General features: G+C 37.9%; 2 protein-coding genes across 2 annotated transcripts; one reads left to right on the top strand and one right to left on the bottom strand.

The window, feature by feature from the left end:
• Positions 1-1,310: 1,310 nt before the first annotated feature.
• On the top strand, positions 1,311-5,776 carry LOC136824281 (cingulin-like). The gene is made up of 11 exons (XM_067080444.1): positions 1,311-1,410; positions 1,701-1,775; positions 2,290-2,337; positions 2,554-2,608; positions 3,105-3,194; positions 3,411-3,474; positions 3,694-3,760; positions 4,371-4,436; positions 4,612-4,678; positions 5,097-5,177; positions 5,489-5,776. The coding sequence occupies exons 1-11, from the start codon at positions 1,365-1,367 to the stop codon at positions 5,559-5,561; spliced, it is 732 nt and encodes a 243-aa protein (XP_066936545.1). The 5' UTR covers positions 1,311-1,364; the 3' UTR covers positions 5,562-5,776.
• On the bottom strand, positions 5,094-19,831 carry LOC136824274 (platelet binding protein GspB-like). The gene is made up of 7 exons (XM_067080437.1): positions 19,689-19,831; positions 18,404-18,676; positions 14,942-17,568; positions 8,503-14,749; positions 7,951-8,187; positions 6,442-6,783; positions 5,094-6,174 (listed from the first exon to the last, which is right to left on the bottom strand). The coding sequence occupies exons 1-7, from the start codon at positions 19,747-19,749 to the stop codon at positions 6,074-6,076; spliced, it is 9,888 nt and encodes a 3,295-aa protein (XP_066936538.1). The 5' UTR covers positions 19,750-19,831; the 3' UTR covers positions 5,094-6,073.
• Positions 19,832-20,741: the final 910 nt, after the last annotated feature.

Raw genomic sequence — 20,741 nt, 5'->3', positions numbered from 1 at the left:
AGTTCAAAATATTTATCAATTTCATTTTGTATTTTTTAGTTTGAACTCTGTCAACACAATATCAATCAATCAAATTCAATACATTATTGTGTGCCTGTTCCAAACCAACCCTTAACTGTGTCCAGCCTGCATGCCTCTACAGAAATAAGCCCTTTCATGTTAAAGAGGAGAGCAGAGGAGAGATTCATCCATACGCCCCAAGGCCAAATTTCGTTTTCAAAGGTTTATCTTATAGAAAAATTCTCACCGATAATATGCCGTCAAAACCGGTTTGTCGAGATTTCATTAATCGTTTTCCCAATTTTTGCACAATGTGTATCAGCAATGCCTTAAGTGTGGCCGATTCAGATTTTTGAGAATCATGTTTTTCCGGCCGAAAATGCCGGAAGTATGCCGGAAATCGCCGTTTTTGCAGATTTGAATTGGGCTTTTTCCATATATCTCTTTGTTTTTTCACTTAAAAAAATTATTGATAACAATGCCACCATCAAGCATGATTCAATTGTCAATTAAACTTTTGCAATTTTGCAACCGGAACTTTCTATTTCTTTTTTCCCTAAACCCCTCCCCCCCCCATCAACAATCAATGATGAAATTTAATGCATTTTTCGCTAAGGCAATTACTTTTTTATTTTCTGGTTTACGGACATTCGAAGATGATCTTTTGGACCGGAGAATGGAAAAAAATAAAAATAAAATTGCTCTTTTCAAACTTTAATGTTGGAAAAAATTAAAAAAATATGTTTTGAGAAAACTTACATACATTATAAAGAACGTTTTTAGTAGGGAAATTGTGTTCAAGTTATTAAGACCTGGACACTGCCCCTTTTACTTACCCTTCTTGCTTTTATAAAATGTAATTTTCTATAAAGTTTCCTCTTTATGGCTGCTCAGTACAAGGTCGGAAGAGCATAAATAAATAAAGTATTTGTAAAATCCAATTTTATTTTTATTTTATTTTTGCAAAAAAAACGTCGGCGATTCCGTAAACCAGAAAATAAAAAAGTAATTGCCTAACCGCTATATTTTCTTAATGATTGTTTTTCTCCTTATTGCTATCTAAGTTTCATCATCAGGTAGGTCCATTCAGCATGTTGCTTGTTTTAATTGGTTGTACATACTAAATACAATGTAGACATAAAAAAAGATGAATCACCTATCTATTTGACTTTTTATAGGTGTCTTGCAGAGGACAGTTTTATATCAAGAATACTTAGATGATTTTACTCAAAAGTCATTTTTTTAATAGAATTTTGTGAATCAGCTTTGTTTCAATTGATTTTATTTACTTTTTTAAAAACTCTAGATTCTCTTAAAGGTATCTATTAGCATCTATTTGAGAGTGGACACAGAAAAAATTTAAAATGACAGATGATGGCATTGTGGCACATTTTAAAGAACTTCAGCAAGGTGGGTAGCATTATCTTGATTTATCAACTAACTTTTTTTTGCAACTCTAGTCATCTCTATCATGCGTTTTTTGCTAATAATATGAAATTCAAAATATAGAACTTCTCCTCATTCCACCATACTCTGGTTTTGAGCTATGTTAAACATAATCCAATCAGAATCAAGTTAAGTTCAGTTCTTCTTTATCGACAAAGATTTGTAATAACATTTTTATAGGGGGGGGGACATTCAAGTCCTGGAGCCATACAGTAATATGTTGTGATATTATTCATTTTAGTCTTTTTTCTTAGAGAAAAAGAAGCTTCAAAACCGTCTTGACCACTTTCGATTCAGAAGGAAAGATTTAGAATCAAAACAAGGCTCAGGTATCATTTCGAAGAGTATAGTTGTATTATATATTCTGGTACTATTATTATTTTTTTAAATTTCCATAAGCGAAACCAACTCTGGATTGCTCAGAAATTTAGTATTTAATAGATTCTGTTTTGTTTACTCCGATTTGTGTTCACTTGCCTGATAAAATGGGCTGTTCCATTAAATTTCCATATAGGGGGGTGGACAAACCTTTTTAAGGCAAAAAAGGTTCTTAGAAATTACCTACCTCTTAGAAACCCCCTGGAAAATGGCAAAAGTTGTAAAAGAAGCCTTGAAAAATTCTTTTCATACATTTAACGTGAGGGTGGACGAACTAAAATCAGTCTTTTACCCCTGGAAATTTTAGAATAAACTTCTACCTCCTGGAAAAATGAAAAATACTCGTTTAGACCCCCCTGGAAATGTTTGTCCACCCCCTGTATGGATATAAAATGGAATGGCCCAATGACTAGCCCTTTTTGCAATAACTTTGAAAGTTTTATTGTGTACTTTTTCTTATTTTAGTCACAGACAAAAACAGATTACTCCAACAGAAGCATGATAATATGTCAAGTTAGTGTTTTTTCAGACAAAATTTTTAGCTTTTAAGTACATAATGTTTCATTTTTTTCATGTTTCAAATTTTAATGTATATGTGTTTACCAGTTGATGCCGTGCAATTTTGAGTTTGTTAAAGAAGCACACTTTTACTTAGTGTATATACAACACTTTGTCTTTAGTCTAGTTTCAGTTTCAATACAGTCATTTCTTTGCTTTTGTATTATACAGGAACAATTGAAATAGCTAAAAGAAAATTGCAAGAGTCCCAATTACAAGTTGAGAAGTAGGTTTTTTGCAGTTTCTTTAGTCGTTTTTCAGAAAGACTAAATCGCATATTCAGTATCAAGACTTGATTGTTTATTGTCTTGCTCAGGGTATCAGAAAATAAATTATCAGTCGATTTGAGGACATGAAGTATCTGTTAAAAATGCCCTTGCCTTTGTTAATGACCTTGAAAATTCAAGATTACTTTTCCAATGGGCTATTCTAGAAATAGTCTGTACCCCCTATGTTAGGTGTGACATTCAAGGTGGTCTGGAAAATAAAAAATCCAGGTCTGGATTTTTGAATGATAAAATCCAGTTGGTCAGTAAAATCGGGTTAAAAATCCAGGGTGACCAGTATAACGAGGTCGAAAATCCAGCGTGGTCCAAAGAATTGGGATAAAAAAATCCATGGGGGTCCTGAATAAAATCCAAAAAAAAGATCTCAACATAAGGGGTACAAATTTTTTCTGGAATAGCCCATTGATATATGTATGTTTTCTTCTTTGTTTTTAGATTACAGAATGAGAATGACGAACATCAGGCATACATCAAACTCGTTAAAACTTCTCTCCAAAAAGAAGAGGATACAAAAGACACCTACCTGTACATTTTTTTTAACAAAGTTGTGAATGAGCTTTTTATTGGGAAAATGTTTTTCAAAACAAAAGCAAGGGATTTAATTTATTACATACTTTGTCAAATATTGATAAAAAGCCATTACCACCCCTTTTCCATTGCATTGTTGATGTGATAGACACCCTTACTCAGTTTTCCAATTTAATATTGTCTTTTTATGATGAATAGTTTTTTTGTTTTCAGGATAAAATTACAGAATCAGTTTGATGAACTATCAAATGATTTTAGAGGTGCAAAAAAGTTTTACGTGAGTGTAATAAATCATTTTTGAGAAGCGATTTTCTTTGTTAGGAGGATGTTTTTGTTACTGATTATACCTTCAAGATTAATAATTTCTTGCTTTTAATTTTGCTGATCGATTTTGCTTTGTTGTCAGAACATGATTCAACGATTTCATGTGAAGTCGAGCATTTGATTGAGCAGTATTACTTCTTTTCTCATAAATTATTCACTTTTCCTCGTATAGGAGGATGAGGAGCTGGAAAAAGAGGTCGAACATTGGAAAAACACCTGCCAAAGGAGAAAGATCAGTAGTAAGAACCATTTTTCTAAATCAACCCCTAAAAATGAGGGTTGCCACTTTTTGATAATGAAGACAGGGAAAGTTCTCTTATTAAAATAATAACTCACATTTAGAACCTTCAAATTCTTTGGGAAAGTATCATTTATTCCTACTGATAATTATCTTTTATCGTAGAATTTATATATATGATGGCTGACAAAATGTGTTTGGAGTAATGCCGTTTTTCCCTATTTTGCAATTAATTTTGTGACGTGTAAATAATTTTCAACAGGGGGATTCGACCATTCGTAATTTGAATAAAAAAGACAGAAAACAGTTGCTTCTGAATGAAACAATTCCCCCTAATAAAGGTGCCGCAAGCTAAAATCGCTAGCGAAAAAAAAAACGCTGCAAATATGACTTCAGACACGTACGGCTATTATTATATAGATAAAAATAGATATAAAAAAATCCAAAATCATTGGCGCTTTTCGAGATTTCTTCATTTCTTTCTTTAACCAAATACTGCTCTAACGGTACTTATTCTAATACTTATTTCTACCCTAGATAAGAACTTTAATCGTCTAGCTCCTGTTGATGCGTTTAAGTAAGAAAACCAATTATTGTGGATTTATTTTTAGTTGAAACTGGTGCCGAATTGGTGAATCAGATTTCTTCTCAATTGAAAGAAATGAATTTATCAAAGAGTAAGAAATCACTGCTTTTTATACATTAATCTCCCATAATTTTCAATAAAGACTTTTTAGTCGAATTTTGATTTCTGTTTATTCGTTTGTTTCGAATTTTAAAGGTTTTGGTTGCACAAGTTTATAGTTCTTCTCCTCATAAATCAGTTATGTAATGAAGTAAATTTATTTTTAGCTGACTCAGACGAAAAACCTGCGAAGAGTTCTTGGAAAGAAGTGAATACCCATCAAGACTTTCTTACGTAGGTGGTCTGTCCTTATATCTGAATAACGCGATTAAGAAATTTTATCAACAAATGCTCTAAAATTTCTTCGAAAATGGTTTGAAGCCTTACATGATGTTTTTGAAAATGTGTTCTATTTTTGCCAGAAAGGGATTTATTAGGCCAAAATAAAAATAGTGTTGAAGGTCAGAGTCCTCACGTTGAAATAGTTTTTATTGTGGGAACTCCATGGGGGGTATCGACTTTCTTCTTCGTTTAATACGAGAGTTGAATCCTGATTAAGATGCAATAGAGTTTGACGGTTGGTTTTAATAGTTTTTATTTAAGATCGTTCTAGGGGATTTCGATTATCCCTTGTTTAGTTCTGATTGAAGCTTTTGGGTTCATTTTCTGAGTTCTTTCTTTTGTCTTCTTGATTTTTTCCTTATTACAATAGGAGCTTATTTCAAGAAGATTTCTCAAAGCTAGAAAGCCTGATAACACAAGAACAAAACAAATCCCAACATTTAGGGGAACGGTTTGTTATTTATCTTATGTTAAAATCTTTGTTTCATCATCCAAAACTTGACTTTATATCCATTATGTTTTCCTTTTTGATCAAAAAAGATCCAAAAAATTATAAAAAGTATAAGTGTGAAAACAAAAGAATGAAAAACTTATAAGAAAAAATAATGTCAAAAAAATACAAAAGGCAGTATTTACATAATTCATGAGGCATCTTTTCCTTTTTTTTATTATTTGCAATATTTTCACTTTTAATGTAAGGAGAGGAAAATCAATATACCATATTTCCCTCGTTTACTTTGTCCCTTTCTTTTCTCCCCTCAGTATAACAGTCGTAATGGAGCAACTGAAGACCAAACAAGACGAACTGAAAAAAATACACAACACAAATGTCTGAAGCAGGAATAAACTCTCTTTTCTTCTGAGTTGTCTCACTATCATTGGTCGGTGGTAAGTCAGGGTGGCTTCTCTGTGAGACAAATTTCATCTGGTATAGTATACATAATACCATGTTTAATTATTGTATATAGATTTTTTTGGCTCCACGAACTATGTTATCCTTGTGTATGTTTGTATAGTTTGTGTTATATTACAATTCTTTAATCCATCGAATCTCTGATATCGCTTCATTTCATCTTTTGTTTTAAAATTCTGGGAAAATTCATCTATAAGGCTCAAAATTGTAGTTTATGATTTAACAGAACATATATCTTTTGCAGCTAGTCAGTCAATCAATCAATTCTAGAGACGAAACGTAACCAGCTGTCGCTTGCACTGAATACAATTTGGTTGAATGCATAAAGGTTTCCTCTACTGATCCATATGACATTATTTCAGCTTCCATCGAACTGTTAGTATCATTTTTAAGGTCTGTGTTCATTGTTTGGCCTCATGGGGCGGCCTATTTCCTTATGGATATACATTAACACTGTTGATGAGGCTTTCGATTTCTTCCGCTTCGCTCTCTTCAAGTTGTCGCACGACATCCACAACTGACAAAGGGTGTGGTACTAAAAGAAAAAATTGTTTGTAACACATCAAAATTTATAGTTTAGAATATTTCGTAACTCAAGAGATGGCATGAAAACTTTCAAATTTTAGGTGATTCAAACTGGTAGTTTTTTAGATAAGATAGCCAATATATTTTTATAAGTCAGCTTTAAACAAAATTTATCAAATACACAGGGTACCCGATAGAGTTCTAAAGAAATAAGTTGGATAATTTATTTAATTTAGATACTGTTAGGGAGGAACGAAAGATTTGTTTAAGTACTCACTTTCCGATCGTCGGTCGATCCCGTCATCCGGGTGTTGAACGAACGTCGTCACCGGCAAGACGTCGCGGTAAAGGGAGTGGCTACCGGCTGGTGCCACGTTACAATTCTTTCGATTGAAACACTTAATATTGATACATTCTCGACCTACGGTCATTGCAATATCACATTTCTTGCTTTTACAGCACAAATCGACGCATTCTTTCTGTGTTTTGACGACTCCTTGAGAATGGAATTCCCCTGATAGAATACCTCCACGTAAAGTGGCCCCTCGTACTGTGATCCCTCTGTGACATGTTTTCTTATCAGTGGTACTTTGTATATTGTCCAATACTCCTTGTCGTTCTGTTGTGGAAAATGAGAATAATTTTATAGTCAGCTAATACCGTCATTTCTCTAATTTAGTGCGTCCTCTAATTCAATTAGCAATTTATTTCCTCTAAATATTAGTGCGGCTACTTTTTTACTCATTTCTGATTTTCACCTAAGAAAGGTCACTTTATCGTAACGTGAATTTGACCTTGTTTTGTATTTTCATTATTGTTCGAGTACAAATGAAATATGTCGATTTAGAAATGGGTAAAAATCAGTCCAAATAACAAAAGAACACAATTAATGTTGTTTATCTAAGTTTTTCTTCGTATCATACTTCCTTACTGCTACTTGTTTCAAATAACCCCCCCCCCCCTTCTAGAGGGGAGAGGAGAGGCGAGGCGAGGCGTTCATTTAAAATTTTTCTCAAAGGAGGGGCGTTTATTCGAAGGGGGCGTTTATTAGAAGTAATACGATATTACGTTTTCGTACACTGGAAAGTCTTTTGAAACGATCGCTTATTAGGGTATAAATAAGTTTTAAATGTCACGTAGACCTTGAGTCAGATTACTTCCGCTATGTCTTTTCTCGAATTTTTAAAGTTTCGTTTTCGATTGAGCAAGCTGTTTCTTGATTAGTATATTATAGTGTCATTTTTGCCCCTTTCTTTCAACTGCTTATGTCAGAAACAGGAATTAGGAAAGAATTAATGTTCTGTGTGGGAAGACAATCAATTTGTTCCTTTTCCCCCTAAAAGCGTCATATTTCCTCTGCAAAAAGAAGATTTTTCCTTGTTCACTTGTTTTTTATCCTGCTAGTTTCAAGGTCTGAATCGAATTGGCGACATGGATATAGAGTTAGAAATTGACGTGACGTCATAGTTTTGATACCATGGTAACAAGAATTTGATTTTTATTTTATTGACAATGTCTTTATTTATGAGGTTGTAAATGTGTTTTCTCTACACTGGCTATTCAACTGTATGACATGTTTAGAACGTTTTAAACATGTCATACAATTTTAGGACTGAAATTCACATAGCCAAAAATAAGTTTGTTTGGATGTTATGTTTTACAGTGGTATTTTTTGGTATTCCAAAATCCGACGGGTCTTGAACGTTTCGCCACACTTATACAATACATTTTGCTCAGGTGTTTGCCGGTCCAAAGAACGATAGTAAAAAAAACCTATAGTACTCACCGACTTGAAGATCCTTTAATTTTTCCTGTCCCTGCATGAAACTTTTCCACATCGGATCTTTCTTTGGTTTCCATCCCTTTCCGCGGTTGAAATTGGACAAGTTATCAGCTAAGTGGCCAGCAAGCGAGTTGAAAGTGTTGATTTTCTCAAGAACAGAAGAACTGATATCTTGTGTTGGGACTGCTGTACGGCCTCCCGGAGCCGGTGGTTGGACCATGTTAGTTTGTTGAGGAATTGCTATTGAAGTAGATCAAAGAGAGCTTATTGTAGATTTTTATTTTAGTCATTTGGAGAAATCGGAAACCGGAATCTAAAATGCGATATATTTATCTCTTGATCAACTTGCTGTCACACGTTATGATTCGTCATTTTTCCGAAACACTTTACCAAAATTCAAAACACTACATACGTCGTAGTTTAGTTTTTTTGTTTTTATCGGAACAGAATATCTACAGCTCGCACACTGCCCTAATCTGTTGAGCAAGGAGTATAGCCTGTCAATAAAGTTTTTTTCGTTTGAGAATTTAGAAAAGTTTTAGAATGAAATATTACCTTGCGTTTCATTATTATCAGGCGACATTTCAGCGAACCGATCATCATTGGAATGACTATCATAATTATCATCATGCATTCCATAATGGCCAATCTGTGCACTGAAATCGTGGTTAGCCATCTTATGCGTATGTTGGTATATTTCACCACCGTAGCGGTGACCCTCCATCGGATGTCTGTGCTTCTGGTTCATGATCTGTGTGTGGTGGTCCATCTGATGTTGCACTTGTACTTTGGGGTGGAGAGTACGATGTCTTGAAGACTTCTTATGTTTTTTTTTGTGTGAGGACCATTTCTTTTTCCATTGCTTTCTCTTGTCACGCGGTTTACGTTTTTTTGTCTGGCGATTGATACTCTGACTCGATTCTTCTCCGTTTTTATTATGATGAAAATGCGACACGTGCTTCAAAAGTTTGCTCTCGTGTAAAGGAAACGCGTTTTTTCCGCGCATCTTTCGATCACCGTAGCTCTTCATTTTTGTGACGGGGAAATACAAGACTTTGAGAGGAGACGGTCGACCAGTTGGCTTGGAGAAAGATTTCGTGGGTACTTTCGATGATGGCCGTGCTTTATTGAATACCTTCGAATTTTTCTTGTCTTCCCTCCATTCTTGACTACCGATTTCATCTCCCATTTCCTTATTCGCTTGAGATCCACCTGATTGGCCGGGGAAAGAAAATCCTTTCTTTGGCTGTTTCACTTTCTCTTGTTTTGAGACTTCATACTGTTGTGATTGTCTAGCTCCTTTCACTTGATTTACTGTCGCTTGTGCACCTTTTACAGCCACATCATTTGCATTAACGGAATAATCGAAGAGTGGGCTTATCACAGCGTCCGCAAGCTCGTCTTCATCCTTTTGTTCGTCTTCCGTAACTTCTGTCTCGGCTGACGTAGTCTTCGTCTGTTTGTTTTCTTTGTTCATGGTTATTTGTTTCGGTTCGTCAATTTTTTGATGGTTGAATTGCGGGAGTTTAATTTGGGCGACATTCATCGAACTCTGGATGTTAGGTAGGATACTTGGCATATTATTATTTACGTTTTGGTTGAGTTGATTGCTTCCTAAAGTCTGTTGAGCAGCTTTTCCTGAGTCTTTCTTCATCCTTTGATCGATCGATGTTACTGTTTTAGCTGTACTTTGTAATGACGGACTCGCCTGATTCTTTTTGTCAACTTCTTCTCTAGTGCTTTGTTTTGTTTGTGTGAGATTTTTCCCAATTTCATTCTGAACTTCTTCATTCTTTTTCTTTGATATTTCTGATGGCATAGCAAAACCTTTAGCTTTGTTGGGTTTTGGTGGCTCTGGTGTTGCTTTGAATTTGATCTCATGTGATTCTAAAGTATCTGTTGCATTCTGAATTTCTTCTAAGATGCTCTCGTCCAAAATTGAGGTAGTATCGTTCTTAAGGTTGTATTCCACACTCTTAGAATCATCCTGTGTTTTATTATTTGTAGAAACCGTCTGTTCAGGTTTTGAAAGATTCGATGCTTTGGTGTCATTCATTTTCTTTGGAGATTCGTCTTCACTGAGGGCGTTCTCAAAAGCTTCAGCTGATACATTGACCAGCTTGATAAGATTCAAGGCTGTAATTGAAGTTTCATTTGAAGAAGTTGGCTTCGTTTGATTTAGGAGATTAGTAACAGGTGCAGTGTCGTTTTGGTGGTTAGATTTCACCTCTCTTGGGCTTTCGGATGGAGTAGTTTTCATGCTTTGTGTCGATGTGTTATTTGAAACTGCTGTCGAGTTTGAATTTTGTTGGGCAACCTGTTGGTTAAGTTGCTTAGTGTTTTGCGTGTTTTGATTTGACTGGTCAGTGTTTTGTTTGGGTGTTTTTGAATCTTCAGATGTTGATTCTTCATTTGAGTTCTCTGACTCAACGTCATCAAAGTCTGCCGAGGGTGTTAGCTCCTCATTTTCTGACACTGGGTTATCTGTTTTGTTTTGGTTTTCTTTTATCGACTGGCTTATGGTTTGTGATGGCGTAGAGTTCGCTTTGTCCGTGGTTGATGGAGCCTGTTTGTCTTGAAGTTGTTGTTTGTGCGCATTTGTCTCTTCATTCATGCCAGCCAACGGTTTACTGTTATTTTTGTTTTGTTGGCCAACCTGAGGTTTAGAGTACAGTCCTCTGTTTCGAGTATCTTCGCTTTTTGTTGTTTGTGTTACCGCTGGTAATGGTTTGTCGAAAAGTGCTTCCGTTTTCCGTTTCCGAACTTCCTCTTTTTCCTCTTCCTCTTCCGTTGTTCCGCTTCCACTTTCCGCTTCCTCTCCTTCAGCATTTCCAGTGCTTTCCAAACCCTTGATCCAGGCTGGCTCAGTTTTACTGGTCTCCTCAAATCGTTGTTTTCCGATTTCTTCAGAAGGAGCGGCTCCGCTTTCCACCATTTCTCCGCTACCGCTTTCTTCCGTGTCACCAATATCCTCAGAGCGCTGGTTTCCGGGGGATGCCTCTGAACCTTCTCTTCCAGTTTGTTCAGAGGTTTCCTTTTCTTTGTCTACTACTTCACCGCTGCCACTGGCGTCGCTTCCACTTTCACCGGATTCTTCAGATCCACTTCCACTCAACTCCAAGGCTCCACTACCACTTCCACTTTCGTCTGTCTCTTCGGAAACCTCCTGCTTAAGTGGTGCCTCTTTCCTCGTTTCTGAAGGGAACTTATTTTTCACCACTGAAACATCTCCACTTGCCTTAGTGATAGATGTCTCTTCATTCACATTGTCAACTTTTTCTTGAACACTCTTGACCTCTACAGTTGGTTTCCCTGCCGAAGAAGGTTGTTTTGGGCCTTCTGGGGCTTTTCCTTTGGAAAAAGAATTCGATTTCTTCGATTCTGCTGGATCTCCAATATCAGCACCAGTATTGCTCTTTGTTTTTGCTGAAAAATTCTTCTGCTCAACCTTTTCTTTTCCCTCCAACTCGTCAGCATCTTTCTCATTAGTAAAACTCGAGGGAGAAGGATCGTAGCCAGCCTCCGAGAAAGACGAGTCTTCCACTGGGAAGCTCCACCGTTGATCAGAGACGGGATCCACCGTAGGATAATTGAAGGAACTTCTTTCAGCATTAAATCCATCGAAATCGTCGGAATTCTCTCCTCCTTGTTGTTGTAGCTCATTTTCCGCTGCTTCCAATATTTCATCATTCTCGTTGCTAGGATACATACTTCTTTGTTCATCGTCGCCATCTTTTTCAAAGAATTGATCCCAGCCTCCCATGGAATCTCCACCGGCCAGGTTGATCATGTACCGCTTATCTCCCTTCAACTTGGACGTCGGAAGCCTTAGATCAGGAGTCGGGCTTTCCGTTCTTTTAGTAGCGTTCGCAACGTGTCGAAAGTTTGATTCGATCATCGGAATACTCGATCGTTTATCGCTTGGTTTCGTAGAATCGCCTAATCCAATGAGAATCGAATCGGTTTTCTCGATATCTGATCTTTTCGCACTTGGGCTCGACCCGCTATCCTTGATTATTACGGGATCAGCCGTTTTCCGTTGTCGGAACGATACGGATTCTCCATCGGGAAATTCGTCACCCAATAACATTTCCAATTGCGCTTGAGATTTGCCAGTTGGCTTACGAAGTTTGTCTCGCTTATCTCCGATTTCATCAGTTAATGCTCGCCCACCCAACATTCGTATTGTAGGGGAAGCATTCTTTGATGGTCTTGTAATAATTTCCTTGACTGCTTCCAGTTTAGCGTTTGGAGCAAGAGAAGAAACTGGTTTAAACATGTTTTTATCATCAACGAAAGTTTCGTTTTTCTTAGGGTTTACTCTCTCGCCTCCCAAACCTTCAATCTTGTCACTCTTTGGCGTGGAAGGTTCCTCACCAAACATACCAGACGTCTCTCCTTTCTGTTCATCTGTAGAAACACCAGCCAGAGAATCTTCAATCTCTGAAGTTTGCTTTCCTGGAAGATACTCTTGTTTCGACGCGTTACCAGAACCTCGAACCTCGGCACCATCACCGCTAAAGGACTGTGTCATCAAATTTGTCTCATTAACAGTGTTTTGCTTTCCAATTCCTATAGGAAGACTAGCATTGTTCTCAAAATGTGTCGCTTTAGTCTCCCCAGTTTCATGTGGCTTCCCCATACCACCTGGTGGGAGGCTAGCAACCACTTTGGTTTTATCAGCAGGTTTGATATGACCTCCATTTCGTTTTTCAGCGAAAAGATGTTTGGAATTCAACTCTCCTTCCTCTCTTTCGTTATCCAGATCCGCTTTGACGTCATTCATTCGGTCTTTGAGGTAGGAATCTTCACCATGGTCAAACGTATTTGCTAGGTTCTCCATAGCTTGGATTTTCAAGATCTGCGCCTCATCTAAACTATCGCTGAGCTTTTCCCCTGAAAAGTTCTTTGATTCATCTGTGTCTTTTGAAGAATTTGTTAAAACTGCTTGACTAATCGTCTGACTCGTTGTCTGCAATGTTGTTTTATTGGCTACCGCCGTTGCTTCATTTACGTCATTCGTTTGTGTTGAAGACTTCTGATCGGCCGTAATTGATAATGAAGCCGTCTTATTGGCGGATAGATTAGATAGCAAACTGTTTGCTTGAACCTGATTGGTTGAGGCGGATTTTAGAGCCATACTATTGGTTGGTTTTGTATACAACATGATTTCACCTTCATCATCTTCATCATTCACTTCCATTAAGGATTTCTGGTGTTTTGGTTTTGGCAGGCTAACATTCAGTTTGGCTCCGTTATATTCTTGTTCTTTACCTTTGACTTGCGCAGCTTGTGATTGTGTGTTGTCGTTCTTGTTGGTTGTGACTTGAGCATTTTTCCGCTTATCTTTGTCTTCATTGAAATACAAGTCATCATCATCATTTCCACTGGCATCCAATTCACCAGAGCTGCTCATTCCATCACTTTCTTCATCTTGTTCTTGATCACCAATGTAAGTCACATTCATTGTTTGGATCTCGGATTCTTCTACTGGTCGTACTTTTGTGCCAGTAGCTTGAATTTTTGTATCCTTTTCTGTCACTTTTGAAGCATCTTTCATTAGCTTCGGTCCCTTTTCTTGAGTATTTGAATCATATTTTAACAGTTTCGTTTCTTTTTGAGGCGGTTTCGAAATATTTTTTTCCACCATTGTCGATCCCTCTTCGTCATCCTCTTCGTCATCCTCTTCAGTTTCTTTTTCCTTCTTGTCTTTACCGTGCACTGGTTTCATATTCGGAACCGGTTTCCGCTCTACATCGGTACTATTTGTTTTATTTTGTGATTTGACTCTGTTGTTCATTAATACCGGTGAATTCGGAGACATTCTCAACGATGATGCAATTCTTGATGGTAATGGACCTGGAAAGGGTGCTCCTGGATGATTGAATATGCCATTCAAAGGTTTTGGAGCCCCTGGAAAAATGGGAGGGCCGAACGGATGGCTGTTCATTGGATTATTAAATGGATGTGGGAGTGCGGGAGGGATGGGAGGCCCTAGAGGAGGCAAGTCAGTAAACGGTAGACCATCTAACTCAGGTGGACCCATGAGTGGAAGACCAGCACTGTTATTTGGCGGTTGCAATTTTAGGACTTTAAGAGGTGCTGGGTTCAGTGGTAATATGGGTCCTGGTGTCATTGGTGATACGGGTCCTGTAAAGTTCCCAAGTTTTGGTCCTGGCAGATTTATTGGAGGGCTCGTCAAAACTGGTTTCGGAGGGTTGAAATTGGCTCCAGGATCTGGAGGTAACATTGGCTGTTTTACAGAGCTGACTCCAAGATTGGTTTGGAAAGGGGCGGTACCAGGTGGTGGCATCGGTTGGTTGTTTGGTAAGGTACCTTGAGGATGAGTAGTTGCAATGATGGGTAGTCGAAGGTTGATTACTATCTCTTTAGCTGCTGGAGGAGGTCCACCCTGCATGAAAATCGGACCCGGGATTGCTGGACCATTTACATGGATTTGTCCGACAGGGTTACCACTCATCTTGGGCATGTTTTGGGCCATCAAATTAACAGTTTGTAGACTAGAAGAACTTGGAGCTGAAGTGTTGACACTGTTTGTGGGAACTGTTGCATTGCTTGGCAACTTTCCATCAGTATTCTGTGGCTGGTCCTCTTTAGAATCATCGTCACTGTCATCTGCGCTGGAGTCTTCAGTTGAACCCTCGTCGTCTAAATCGCCAGATGATTCCTCACTTTCTTCTTGTTCAGTTTTCGCCACACTCTTCATCTGATTATCCTCTTTTTTCTTCTCTTCTTCGTCATCTTCTTCACCCACATTCGTCTCCTCAATGTTGATGGGAACCTATACGAAAATTCACGGGGATTAATTCAAGAGTTTCAGTGTTTTTATTGGACATTAAAACCCCTATTGTTTTTCTTTAAAATCGCTGCAGTAATAATACTTATGCTATTTTATTCCCTGGATGCATTTGATTTTTTTTTCACATTTTAAAGGAGAGAAACTTTAGTGTCTTTTGTTTGTCCGATTACTTACTTTTGAGATGTGAATACTATCTCCACTCTGCTCCTCTTCAGTTGACCCATTCTCTACCTCTTCATCAAAAGAATCCGCCCCGCTTGATTCTTCCTCACTCTCTCCTTCCTTGTTATAAGCTGGTTGTTTTGGTTTGTTGCCAGTGCTTGTCGGTGATGGGAGTGGAGACGCACTCATCAAGTTACTTTGAGCTGGTTTCATGGCTTCTTTCGAAAATTGACCTTGGTTTGAAGTCACAGCTCCACTATGAGCTGATGTCACAGCTCCACTATGAGCTGATTGGGCATTCTGAGGTTTCTTAAATTTTGAACCGTTATCCTGTTCGGTCTTTGGATTGTCTTGTGCTCCTTGGTTCATGATGTTGTCATTTTGAGGTTTATTGTTTTGTTTACCAGACACTAATTCCTTTGGAGTCGGTTCGTTCATCACACGAACTTTTTCCTTGTTACTCGAGGATGTTGGTTCATAGTTTGAATCTCCACTGAATTCCTCTACATTCGGTAAATAATTTGTCGTCGTTGACTTTTCGGTTGTCGTCGATGTGGTAGTGGAACTCTTTGCTGTCGAATATTCGGTCGGTTGATTGTCGTTAGAAGTCGGTGTCGTATTATATTCGTAGCGACTGGTTTCATCGACATTCGGCATATATTTTGTCGGTATGTTTGGTGTAGAATTCCATGATGATTTTGTTTGTTTCGCAGAAGGGTGCTTGGTCGTCGTGCTTGTTGATGCGGAAACGAATTGAGCGGATGTCGGCTTATACGGAACTCCCTGAACACCGGGAAGATTGGTATACGGAGTAGTGGTTGATCCACTTGCGTATTTCGTCGGTGTTTGCTGTGTTTCCGCTTCGTACCCATATTGACTGATTGTTGATGCAGCTTTGTTTTGGTTCTTACTCTCAGTTTTTTGTTGATAACGATTCGTTGCTTGAAAGTGATTTTTACTTTGGGCTTGTTGCGTGTATTGATTTATTTCGGGTGGACTTTTCGATATGCCCTTTAAAGCAGGCGTATTTACTTTCACTAAGGGAACTTCGTTACCGGAAAGTTTGCTTTGAGGCAAATTGTGACTCATGAGGTTGATGTCTGAAGTTTCTTGGATCGATGGTTGTTTGTATGGATCCGTCGTTGGCATCTTGTTTTGTTTATAAACCAGATTTGATTGTGTTTGGTACGTTAGACGGTTAGACTGAGCATCTGTGGATGTGGTTTGATTCGGCTGCATTTGAGAATTGAAGTTGTTTTGGTTTAGGTAGGAGTTGTACGTCGAAGTTTTTTCCTGCAGTGATTTGACCCATTTAGTGGAATAGTTTGATTGTTGTGGTATTACATATTGGGAGTTTAGGTTCGGTTGGTGATAGTTTGTAAGTTTTGTCGTTGGAGTTTTTGCGGTGGTTGCTGGAGCTGTTCGAGTAGTTGCTGTAGCTGTTCGAGTAGTTGCTGTAGCTGTTCGAGTAGTTGCTGTAGCTGTTCGAGTAGGTGCTGGAGTTGTTGGAGGTTGATTCTGCTGCTGAAATTTCTGTTTGATTTTCTTTTGGAAGACCTTGCTCGAAAATGGTGTCGTTGGGGTTATTGTGGTAGTTGCTGGAGTTGGTTGCTGAGTTTGCTGATGAGAATTTTGTTGGAAAGCTTTATGTGAAATAGGTGTTGTTGTAGGAGCTAAGGTGGTCGAAGCTGATGTGCTTTGAGGAGGTTGTTGAAATTGGACATTCTGTTGAAAAGTAGAAGGTGTTGGAGAATTTGATGACGTGTTGAATGATGGGGGAGGAGTCGTTTGTTGTCCTTGACCACCCTGTTGTGGTTGTTGAGCATAACCTAGTTTATGTTGTTGTACGACATTGGCAACTGTTGTCATTGGTGTAGTTGTCAGGGGTGGTTGTTTTGTAGTGACGTCATAGGATTGATTGATTTCAACATTGTTGTCATCGTCAGCACTTCCGTCGCTTGAAGAATCATCCTCTTCATCGTCACTTGAAGCGTTGTCCAATTCCTCAGATGTCGACGTCTCATAGATCTTCTTATTGTTCATCTTGCGAGCACCGTCTTTCTGGAAACCGTCTGTCTTAGCAGTAGAGGAGCTTTGTTGTTTTTGAGAATCTTTAGAAGATTTAACATTTTTAGTTGTCTTGTTTTCAGCATCCGATTTTGCTTCATCCTTTTCAGGTTCTGCTTCATCCTCACCAGGTTTTGTTTCATCCTTTTCAGGTTCTACTTCATCCTCGCCAGGTTTTGTTTCATCCTTTTCAGGTTCTACTTCATCCTCACCAGGTTTTGTTTCATCCTTTTCAGGTTCTACTTCATCCTCACCAGGTTTTGACTCATCTTCATCTGTACTCCCCTCATCTTCATTCTTCTCGACCCCTTCAATTTTCCCATCGTTGACTTTCAAGTCGACACTGTTCTTATCGCTCAGTTTGTCTTGCTGATGGGTATTGTCGCCTTGATCTGGGATTTGTTTCATCTGATCCTCGTCCTGTTGTTTGCTTGACTGCTTGATTTTGACGCCTTTTGATGTTTTAGATTTCAATTTTTTGTTGACGTCAGTATTTTGTGTTGATTGTTTTGTTGATGTAAGGCTGCTCGTTTTATTACCAGGCTTCTTTGGAGGAACATCAAGTGTTTGAACTGAAAATAAATGATGGGAATTCATAATATTCATGTCGTAATGTTTACCCAACTTTATGGCATTAGTGGGAAATTTTGAATAACTTTTCTCCGGTTTAAATTTGCCACTACTGGCAAAAACCGGGGTATTTCAGGGTGTTTCCGTAGAAAAACTTACGTCTTGAATATCATGAATTAGTTTTACTTTCATCAAAAGAGTTGCTTGCGGTCAACTACTTCGACAGGAGACCCGTCCTGTATTTTTATAATCTGATGTATACAGGACGGGTATGACCTGTGAGGCAGACTTCTGCCTCAAAAAATTTACAGTGGGAAATTCGAATTTAGCGCTGTTCTCACTTACTGAAATAAAAACCAAATTTCGAAGTTGCGTTTTCTCTAAGAAAGTGTGACCAGTAAAAGAATAACAAAATTTGATTGGCTATGTTTTCAACCGTTATTAGGATCTGGGAAATTCAAACTCTCAGCCCATACCATGCTATATATTTCGCCATCAGTATATAGAATAAGAAATCATAGCATGGATCTCCAGGCTATCAACTACTAGAAGATGAAAACTCATCCATTAAAATATAGCATAACCTTGATAACCCTATTTTGTACCCTAACAACTTCATATTCTCGTCAAATGAACTACAACAGTGGAGTCTCCATGACTCACACACGTACGGGAGACACAAATTTGTTCGAGTTAGGGACATTTTTAGTTATGGAGTAAGGTTTGTAAGGCATTGTTAACTGAAGGGAAAAATTAGTCGAGTTAAAGCGTGTATTCGAGTCAAGGTGAGTATCTCTACTGTATCATGTTCATTTTAACTTGAGAGGTTTTCTCTACCTTTGGTGACGTCTTCTTTCTTTCTATTGGTCAAAAAGGTCACTTCTGCGTCGACGTCTTTCGAGTGAGAGAGCTGGCACGAGTTCTCATCTTTACAACCAATCAGATGACATTCATCATCCTTTATAAGGGCCAGGTCACACGTGCTATTTTGGCAACATTTTTCCACGCATGCGCTCATGGTGTGAACATTGTGAAGGACGTGTGACCTTGCATCGTCTTCATTTTCCAAGTAAACATTTTTGAGTGTGTCACTGCTCTCGCATTTGTAGTCTGGAATTAGTATAAGAAACAAAGAAAATATAATTCTGACCAGAAGCATTTACGAAAAAATAATGCGAGGGAAGACTTTTTTTATGACGGGCCATGGCATTTTCCGTTTTCCTAAGATTTGTACTTTCGAAGGGGGCTGGTTTAGAAACTCGCTAATTAGTCTGGCTGAAATACGATAAAACAGGGGTTAACCTAGAAAAAAATTCCGCGTTAACTTTCTAGGTACCGTTGGAAGTGGAATTTTATGTAGATTAAGGTACTCAGGGCCTCATGGTGAGGCCCTTGGGGAAAACATTTGGTAAAACAAAGCCTGAAGTGTACTTCTTTGCCCTAAAATAGAATAAGGTTTTGAGCACAGTACTGTACTGGTCATCAGCTACAATAAAAGCCTATCAAAGCTATTCAAAGTCTCTGAAAGTCAGCGCTATCACCATGGGTTTTCGCCCAAGGGCTTTCGCCGTGCACTTGACCCATGTCATATCGTGGATGACACTGTTTAATTGATTGTGGTTCTCGGAAATGTTTTTTGGGAATCACCCCCAGATTTTTGAGACAGGGGTATTCGTTGAGTGTTTTAAAACGCGCCTACCATTGCAAGGATAGCACTTTTCAAGGCATTTTTTAGCGAAGATGGGTCCTTAAGGGCCTTAATGTTTTATTTAACCAATAATTTTCCCCAAACGCCTCAAAGTGAGGCTTTGAGTTTGTTAAACCTCGTAAAATTCCGCTTCCAACGGTGGCAAGAAAGTTAACATGGAGGTCGTGGAGGAGGTTTTTCGAAGTCAAATTTTATTTCTGCCAGACTAAATCATTTCTCAAAGAATAAGATCCGAAACTAAAGAATTTGAAAAACATTAATTGTTTGAAATTGAATTATAAACGTAAATTAAATTGTTCGATTTCAACAACCAGACATTTATTAGTCGCAACTTGTTATCTACTCAACCAAAACAATTCAATTATTATCAAACACTGAAAACTTTGTTTGGTTTTCAAACAAAGATCCACTCACCTTTAGCTCTTGCTATGGAAAGAACTGAACACAAAAACACAATCCATATTAAATCTTTCATCTTTTTATTTTTCTGAAGGACTCGAACATTTTCATTTTTCTGTATTCTCCGCCATTTTGGCTTTCCTAGTAAATTATAATCTTTCTTTGCCTATAAACAACGCTGATCTGCTTTTGTAGTTGTTTTTCATGTAGGTCACGTGATTCTTCCTTCATGCTGAAGGTGTGCTCTTCAGTTGTTTTTGTTTCCATTAAAATTTTCTTTTTCAAACTGTTTTCAAATTGAATAGGTTTATTCAATACTGTAAGCCTTTATTAATATAATTATCAGTAGTTTTCTAAACCTTCGCCCCATGAAACCTCTTCCGATTCCCTGTAAGGCCTCGTCATTTTTTTTTTTAAAGTTTGCATTGTGATTTAAAGTTGTGGCTGCTAAAGGTGTCATCGCTGGTAGGAGGTACAGGGGTGAGTTTTGTAGTTTTTTTAATAGAGTTATGTCTTTAAACTTGGCTTTTTAAAGCAACTTTGCCACTTGGGGATAAAAATATCCTTAAAAAATTCGAAGACGCTATAAAATAATGGCAGTCATCCTCTCAACAAATGCCTTTTTATGGTTTTTCAATTCTCGGTCAATGGGGATGGAACTTTTTTTGCCAAATCCTCCAGCACATTTTTAAGAACGTAATTTCAAATAATTTTAAAAGCTTTGTTTATTGTTGTGCACTTCAAGAATTTTGTGAATATTTAAATCCGGGGGGGGGTACTTAGGCAAATTGAGGGTTTTTTTGGACTTCCAAAGTCTCGCTAAGGGTCGGAAAAATCAGAAAATCAAATTTCAGTCCCACTAAGGGTCGAAAAAATCGGAAACTTTTAACTTTTTACCCCCTGAAAGATCGAAATTTGGTCAAAATTGGTCAAATTGGTCAAATTGGTCCCGTTAAGGGTCGTAAAATTCCTAAAATTTTCCTTTGTTTTCTCCTTTTTAGTCCCGGTAAGGGTCCAAAGTTATTTGAAAGTCGGGTGGCACCCCCTGTCAGCTCGCAACCCTAGTAC

Source organism: Clytia hemisphaerica, unplaced genomic scaffold (genome assembly GCF_902728285.1).
Source record: "Clytia hemisphaerica strain Z4C2 unplaced genomic scaffold, Clytia hemisphaerica genome assembly, whole genome shotgun sequence".
Lineage (NCBI taxonomy): Eukaryota > Metazoa > Cnidaria > Hydrozoa > Leptothecata > Clytiidae > Clytia > Clytia hemisphaerica.
The sequence above is the reverse complement of the archived record's forward strand: the minus strand, read 5'-3'. Positions and strand labels throughout refer to the sequence as shown.